Raw genomic sequence first — 8,296 nt, 5'->3', positions numbered from 1 at the left:
GGCGGTGCTTCCAATTCCACCGTTTATTGGGGCCAGGGATGGCCATCGGCGGGGTTGACGGGAAGGTTGTGGACGAGGAGGAAGTAGTGCGGATTTGCCTTATTTTTGGTGAGAATGACCACTGCTGGACTAAATTTGAGCAAGTGGAGGAGAGTTTTAGGGGGAAAAGTCATATTCGAGGAAGTAAACTTTGTTAGGGATCTGATGCTTAATCCCCTAAACGATTTGTTCCTCTTAAATACAACTTTTAAGGATCCACTAAAGATAGCCCTTAGAGAGCAGATCCATGGTTAGAAAATACACCAGTTTGTGAATTGTACCCATGAATTCTCCATATTATGCATCATAAACATGTCATAATCGTGTAAGTCCTACACGTGGCAAGACAAGATGTGGGCTTTAGATGTGACCTAATTGGGTCGTTGCTTGCAGCATGAAACACTTTATTTTGCAACACCACAAATCGATCTAGTTAGTACAATGGTCGAATGAATTCCGTTGAACTTACATCAGGATAAAGAAGATATGGCCAGCTCGATGTACCTTGCACTTGTCCACTGTGATTTACTAGTCAACAGTTAAGTACCTTGAGACACTCCTAAAAGGGTTGAACTTAATATGGTACAACCTCGTGAAGCGTAACTAACATGGCAACATGGAATATTGCTTTTGTTCTTGTGCTGAGACAATTAAACATCCATCCTTAGTGTATTTTTTCGTTCGCGCCAATTCATTAGCTTGTAAGTTGTATATCCATCATCAAGTGTTTCGTAATTTGTTTGGCAACAGGTTGCAGGGATACATGTTAAGCTCGGTGCTCTTATCCTACTGTCAATGACTATGTTGGTTGATGTGGTTTTGTAGGAATGATGTTATTTGGACAAAAAGTATATATTTTTTCACTGTGAAATATTAATTTACGTATGAATTGTCTTTGTACTTGATTCCCACGACAGTGATCGGAGCACCGTGAGTCTTTACCATGGCGTATACCAAGGTATATTGGGTTGTCAACGAGTTTTTTACCCAAGATGGATGTTATGTAGTATTTGGATCGGTCCTCTAGTTTTTTATTAGGTATGTCTTTTTGGCAAACATTGCCTTAAACTTCTCATTTGTATCTTTAAACTGAGGCACACACTTTTTCTTTTCTATTATTTAAGAAGAAGGCCAATTAGTTAAAAGAAAACTTGTTGAGAAACGGAACAACAAACAACAACCACTATACTAATGGCATTGCCAACATAAAGAAACCCATTATCCATCGCTGAGAAGATTTTATCTATCATACCCTTCCAGATTTCATCATCATCATTCTATCGCCTCATTACTCATTTACTCCGACATCACCATTGACTAACCATGACTCATCGATCAGCATAAAGAAAACCTTCAGTCCCCCCATCCCCACCCAACCCCACAAATATACCGCAACTGGCTACTAAAAATTTGTTGAGGAAGCTCCAGTTTCAACGACTTTACTTGTTGAAGAGTGAAGCATGGGATAAGCCTTGCATTAGACTTCACCTCATCAGCTATCATGCTTGCTGCCTATGTCACCCTCTATGACACAACAACTATGGCTTCAACACATTTTTGTATCGATGAGCCAGCTTGCGGTACAACCTACTCAATGATGTGCTCATCGGGAGTCGTCATAGCCACACGAATCGCACCACCGCCACCCTTCGTTGACCATGCCACTACCCTCATTGCTGCTCTAGGAGCATAAAGGCCCATCCACCATCACCATCTCGCTAGCTGGCCGATGTGGAACCTCACGTTACAGGTAAACACGGAGCCCCACCAACCACTGCTTATGGCAGACTGACCTCCCCGTAGCTCACTATAGCCATCGTCTTCGCTGCACTAGCATCCCCTCAAAATGCAAGACACCACGACTAGAACCCGCCAAATCCTAAGTAGGGCCGATGCATCACCTGCTATTCTACAGCATCCCCCTGAGCCATCGCTCGAGCTCCTCCCGTTCGTGCTAGATCTTAGCATGATCTTTCGGTGCATCCTAAAACATCGACGCCGCTCCACATGGACTGGAGAACATGCTTCCACGACCAAGTCTCAGACTCCATTGCTTCATGTGGATTGCACACACCTCCACGACCAAGCCACGGTGTTGCTGCCCTTCCTTTTCTTGTTGTTGATTGGATCAAGACCGCCACACATCCTAGCATCGCCTCGCCTTTGGCCGAGGACCTTCTATGATAACAACAAAAAGGAAAATAGAGGGGAGAGGATGGCGAGAACGTTTTAGGGTTTGTCTATGAGCCACCCATGAGAGCGGCTTGGGGGCGTCCTCCAATGTTCTGAGACCAGAATATAAACTTCTTGTTTGGGTTGTGTGTATGTGATTCTGTACAGGTATGGAGTAACAAAAATTGGTGTTAGCTCCCGTGTTTCATGGAGCCTGAATTTTGGGATATTCAAAAATTTTATTTTTAAGGTGCTAAAAAATCTTTAAAAAATTATACACATACCTATAGATGTATACTACTTGTCTGTAAATTTTCATGGTGAAAAGCATTATTATGCGAGCTACCCACAAAATAATCATTTGATTTTTGTGTGTAGCTCACACAAAAACGGATTTCATCATGAAATTTTACCCACACATGGTATACATCTCTCAGTACATGTGTTTTTTCCAGAATTTATTGAAGCTTACAAAGTTGGTTTTCGAATTTTTGAAAATTCCATGTTCCATGGAATCCGGGAGCCACAAATCCTCGCTCCAGGGAGTAAACTCTTTATTTAGTTATTTATTTATTGATTGATAAAGAGAGATCCCTCTCCGATTTCCATTAATACAAACTAGAGTGTCTTTTACAACTACCAGAACTAACAGGAAATATAACAAATGATGCATGATCTAGAGGGCAAGATGAGAACACTACCCATCGGCTCCCAAGGATCACAAGGGGGAAAAGCCAGCAAGCTAACGCTACCCCAACGAACCGACAGCCTCCAACTTCATCTCCTGGGAGTCTACAAGCCAGATCTCTAGGAGATGATATAAATATAGGTTTTTAAACACAAAAAATGAGACCATAATAGAGCAGTAACAATAAGCGAAGTCTTCTACATCGGCATGGTTAAGGGAAAATACTTTTGTAATCACCCAACCATGATCCTGTTAGTCCCAAAACTCATCCATGCGTCACCTTGAAGACCTCATTGGAAATTAGCTCAACCATTCTTTTGCCCCACTTCATTGTTCTTTATGGGTTTATCTGCAAAAAAATCCAATCGTGTAACCATTTGACAATTAGACTGACATGAGTACAAGGGTCAGTCACCTTGTTATTATCAAAGACAATGCTATTTCTCAATTTCCAAACAGTCCATAAAATAGCAGAATGACCAACCATAACAAAAAAATCAATCTTATTAAATTTCAGCCCATGATTAAACATATCATGCACATTATCGGGTATGTCATCCAGGTTAAAAGCACATTTCATGATATTCCAAAGCAATTTGGAAACAGGAGGCTGCGAAGACATGTGATTAATGGATTCATCCTTCCCACAATAAGGACAATTTTCTTTATGTCCAGTGCATCCTTTTCTAGCCAAATTATGCTTGGTTAAAATATTGTTTCTAAGAACCAGCCACATGAAGGACTTAAGAGAGTAGACCCCACTCTTAGTTAGTGTCCACCTAATAGAATCGTTTTGGTCAGTCAGGACCACATCATCATAAATCTCTTTAACGCGGTTCCATCAATCTACTGAACTGATAAATCCCAAACGTTTGGGATTTGACCATGGAAAATGGAAAGTTTTTATGATAATTGTAGTGACTTGAGGATGACACGTTTAGTTGACACGCACGACAATTTTGTGGCAAAAATTACATTGAGCATGGAGTTGCCATGCTTGCCAGCTAAACTTGCCATCCTCTCGTCACTAAAATTGTCATTGAAAATGTTCGATTTGCCACGGTCAAATCCCAAGCCTTCGGGATTTATCTATATCCTAAATCTAAGGAGTCTCCAGAAAGAGTCCTTCTAAACTAGACTTGATCAAGCCCCTTACCAAAAAAATAAGTAAATCAGCAACAAACTTATTCTTATAAAGGCAAATAGTATTATATAATTTTGGAAAATTGGTTTTAAGAGGTTTATCATCTATCCACCAATCCTCCCAAAATCTCACATTTTTCACATTACGAGCTTAAATTACACAAGGAGAAGAAATGTTCTTTGTGTTTTAAAATCTCGGCCCAAAACTGAGAACCACCTTCTCTAGGTTTATCCCAGCTAGACATTTCCCTCTCTCATACTTCTACTTATTAAGAAGAATAGGAGTAAACTCTTTATGTCATATCATGTCGATCATGGGTTTAGAATCAAAAAATTTATTTATTAAAAAAGGTGTGTGACATCACTGGGAACCAAGTTTGTCCCGGGAAAGATAAGCCGGCTGAAACTTCAGCTACAAAGGAGCTCCGGGTGATGCATGTCGACACTACCCACCAGGATTCAAGCTTTTCTTTATTATCTTGAAAGAAAAGGGGGGTTCGAGTGCTTCAGTTCCATCCGTTTCCCTCCTCCTGCTCTGTTCACGTACTAATAAATACTCCGGAACAACTCCAATGGGGCGACCCATTTCGTCCATCCGCATCCGTTTGGATCGGCGCGAACAAAAGTGGCCGCCCAACGCGCCGACCCAAATTCAAATCGTGTCCGCCTGGCGTCCGCGCCGACCCATTTTCGGCCTAAAATTGCGTCTGAAATGCGTCAGCGCGGACATGAAGCGGACGCGCCGCGCGTCTCCTCGTCGTCCGCCGCGTCCCCACCTGGCGGCCACCCAACCGCCACCGGTCGTCTTATTCATGACGACCACGGACAGCGGGCCCACGCATCAGCCAGTGGAAGCGTCCTTTTTTAACCCAAGCCGGAGCCGACCATTTGCTTCCTCGCTGGCTACCGCAAACCCTAGCCATGGGCATCTTCGACAGCAGCAATGGCAAGGGCAAGGGCAAGGGCACCCCCGGCGCCTCATCCTCCCGTGCTCCCCTTCCCCCTCCTCCTCCGATAGCGACGCGTTTCCGCCCTGGTCGCCGGCGCCTGCACATCCCGGTGCACCAAGCGCGGCCCAAGCCGGAGCCGACGCGTAAGCGCTCCCCGCCTCCCCCCACTTGGCCGGAGGAGGCCTACTCGTGGACGGGTCAGTACCGCGAGTGGGTGAGCGCGCCTCCCGTCCACTTCACTGCGACGCCGGAGGAGGAGGCGGCCCACCTCGAGCAATGGAAGGAGCACTGACACCGCCAGGAGCAGGCCGACGGCGAGGAGCAGATGTGCTATGATGCCATGCTCCAACGCGACGCGGAGGCGCTCCGGCTCAAGGAGGAGGAGGAGGAGCGCGCGCGGCTTGCCGCAATGCCACCGCCCCAGCAGACGCCGGAGGAGGCTGCCCTGGCAGCGTACCAGGCGGCGCTTGGGTGGGCTGGCCCTGCTCCGGTCTTCATCAACCTCACCGACGACGGCGGCGTCGACGGCAAGGGCAAGAGTAAGGCCGACAACATCTAGGGCAGCGTGTGGGGCGGCAGCAGGCGGGCACAGACTTTTTTTTAATTTTTTATTTTATGTTTATTAGATTTAGGTGGACTTTGGCCGGCGTTTGACCGGCCACTTCATGTTTAATTATGTTTATTTATGTTTATTTCTTGCAACTTACTCCCTCCGTAAACTAATATAAGAGTGTTTAGATTACTATTTTAGTGATTTAAACACTTTTATATTAGTTTACAGAGGGAGTATTATTTTTCCCCACGGCGACACCTTTGGGTCGGCCTTCCCGTTGGGCGGTCAAGCTGACCCATTTTAAAATACGGACACGCACGTCCGTCTGGCCGACCCAGACGGATAAAAAACAAACAAAGTGCGCGTCTGTTTGGGTCGCCCCGTTGGAGTTGCTCCGAGACATTTATTTTGGGGCGGAGGGAATAGAGAATTTTCAAACGATTCTTTGTTTTTTTAAGGGGCCCGATGATGCTAGAGTAAGATGATGCAAATGGGTGAATAATACGCAGTGGAAGCACCCTCAAATCAAATACTCAATCACAGTATTACTGAGTAGTATATCGGTCTCGTAGACACCGGTTAATTACACACGACGCGGTGCATGAATATGGCACTGCACACGGACGGATACATGAAATATCTCACACACGCACACAGGTAGGCAGGTACAGTACTGATCATGCATGCATCACCTTAGGAGTATATATGTAGAACCTAAAACAACGGGCACTGAAATTAAGAACAATTCTCTCTCTGTATACGCATACGCTCCTCGTGGGTACGATAGCACCGAGGCCTTGTGCCAGGAACCTCGCCGTCGCCGGCCGGTTAGTCGCAGCACATCTCGCAGATCCAGCAGCAGCACAGCGCCGCCAGGCTGAAAACACACACACCAAATTCAGACACTGTCAGGCCGGAAATCACAAACGACAGTTAAGGAGGTGGTGTCGATGGATGGAGTAGCTGGTGGTGGGGAGTACGTACCACCCCTCGATGAAGCCCTTCTCGCCCCTGGATTTGGTGCTCGCCCGCCCCCCCTTCTTCCCGCCCGCTTGGCCTTGCTCCGCAGCCGCCGTTGGGTACCCTGCAACACCAACACCAACGAATGAACAAATCGAAAGCAGCAACAAGTTCATCTATCTGAAGATTTCAGGGAGCTGAGCCCCAACGAGTCCGTAGCGTAGATCGACCAATACCTGGCGGTGGTGGAGGAGCCTGCTGGTTGCTCCTGTTGTTCTCCATCAGGTATGTCCTCTGGCTACGAGTTGCTTCTGCTGTGCTGTGCTGTCGATCGGATTCAGCTGATCTGCTGATGGATACCTGTCTCCAACTCCAGCACCCTCTATATATACACGCCAGCCGCACTGGTGTCAGGCTCAGGCACACGGATAGCACACACAGAGAGGCAGAGCACGGAAGCTTCTCCCCCAACTTTTGACACCGCACCGCGCAGTCGCTGACAAGTAATTTGATTCGATTCTGCCTCAGCACCACCTTTATTAGCTGACAAGTCGAAAGCGAGCACTCCTCGAATAGCCGAGGTTGGTTGAGCGGATAGGCACACGTACAAAGGGTCGGGATTGACACGTCCGCCCATGGGTTTGGTGGCCTGATCGACGGTCCGCCTCGCGCCGTCGGCGGCCGGAGAAGTCCAAGGCTTGAGATGAGATGAGATGAGATGCAAAGCACCGCGTCAGAGGCGGCGCTTTCTGACTAGATTTTCAGGACGGCTGCTCTGTCCGATATTCCTTGCCCAACACTGTGTGAAATCATCAGGGTCAGTTGGGAATCAGGTTCTCTCCGGGGAGGAAAGATTGGCCGGCCGGCGGGCAGATAAATCTTCTATCGCAAGGAAGCGCCTGGACCGGAAGATACATGTTCACACTAGGAACAGGAACAGCCGACAGGGGGTCCAGGATACAGCAATCTATCGGTTGATTCCGGTTCCCTCCTCCGGCTGCTGCTCTGCTCGTGTGACCCCGAGGAGGGCTTTTTCAAACGATTCGATTCCCGCCCGCTGCTTGAGATATTTGTGTACCTCGATCTGGCTCTGGGCGTATCGCCCTAGCTGCTTTCTCTCCATCACGGCGTTGGCTGGTTCGTTGGTTTCTTCGGTCTCAGCAACCGTATGGGCATGGCAAGGGAGATACATTGCGTTCTCTCTCTATCCTCTGAATTTCAGCAGCCAAGGAGACTGAAAGCTTGCCCTGTTCTGCGACTCGAATCCGATGCCCGGCATTTACAAAAAATGGGAATTAGATCAATCTCATGGACTCGAATCCGATGCCTGGCATTAAGAAAACAATGGGACTTTGATACCTCTCATGGACACTGGATCTGGCAAAGTTTACGTTTGTTGCTCGTCGTTTTGTTTTTATTTACTTTCTTTTTCGGGTTCTTAATCATTTTTCTTAGTTGTTCTTCTCATCATGCCTATTCTTATTCTTTTGTCCTTCCGCAAAAAAAAAGGAAATAGCTCTAATCCTGGGTTTAGCTTTTCCCTCTTTCTCGTCTTATGTTATCTTTGTTAGGTTACTTTTAAGGAAATTGTCTCTTGGATTATTTTCTTTTTCTCTTTATCTGTGTTATATTTTAGTATATTATTTATTTTTACATGATTTTTGTTTACAATTTCACTCTAGTCTTCTCATCTCTCCTATTGTCTCTATATGTACCTATTAACAATAAAGAATGGTGCTCTTCTCTGAAATTTTCATCCGTCACACATATATGATCTCTTCGTCCGTCACC

At 46.2% G+C, this 8,296-nt stretch overlaps 1 protein-coding gene across 1 annotated transcript; it reads right to left on the bottom strand.

The window, feature by feature from the left end:
• Positions 1-6,065: 6,065 nt before the first annotated feature.
• Positions 6,066-6,944, bottom strand: LOC125546051 (protein CYSTEINE-RICH TRANSMEMBRANE MODULE 3-like). The gene is made up of 3 exons (XM_048710173.1): positions 6,742-6,944; positions 6,530-6,629; positions 6,066-6,422 (listed from the first exon to the last, which is right to left on the bottom strand). Exons 1-3 carry the CDS (start codon positions 6,785-6,787, stop codon positions 6,374-6,376), a joined length of 195 nt encoding a protein of 64 aa, XP_048566130.1. The 5' UTR covers positions 6,788-6,944; the 3' UTR covers positions 6,066-6,373.
• Between the last annotated feature and the right edge of the window lie 1,352 nt (positions 6,945-8,296).

Source organism: Triticum urartu, chromosome 3 (assembly GCF_003073215.2).
Source record: "Triticum urartu cultivar G1812 chromosome 3, Tu2.1, whole genome shotgun sequence".
NCBI classification, from domain to species: Eukaryota; Viridiplantae; Streptophyta; class Magnoliopsida; order Poales; family Poaceae; genus Triticum; species Triticum urartu.
The sequence above is the reverse complement of the archived record's forward strand: the minus strand, read 5'-3'. Positions and strand labels throughout refer to the sequence as shown.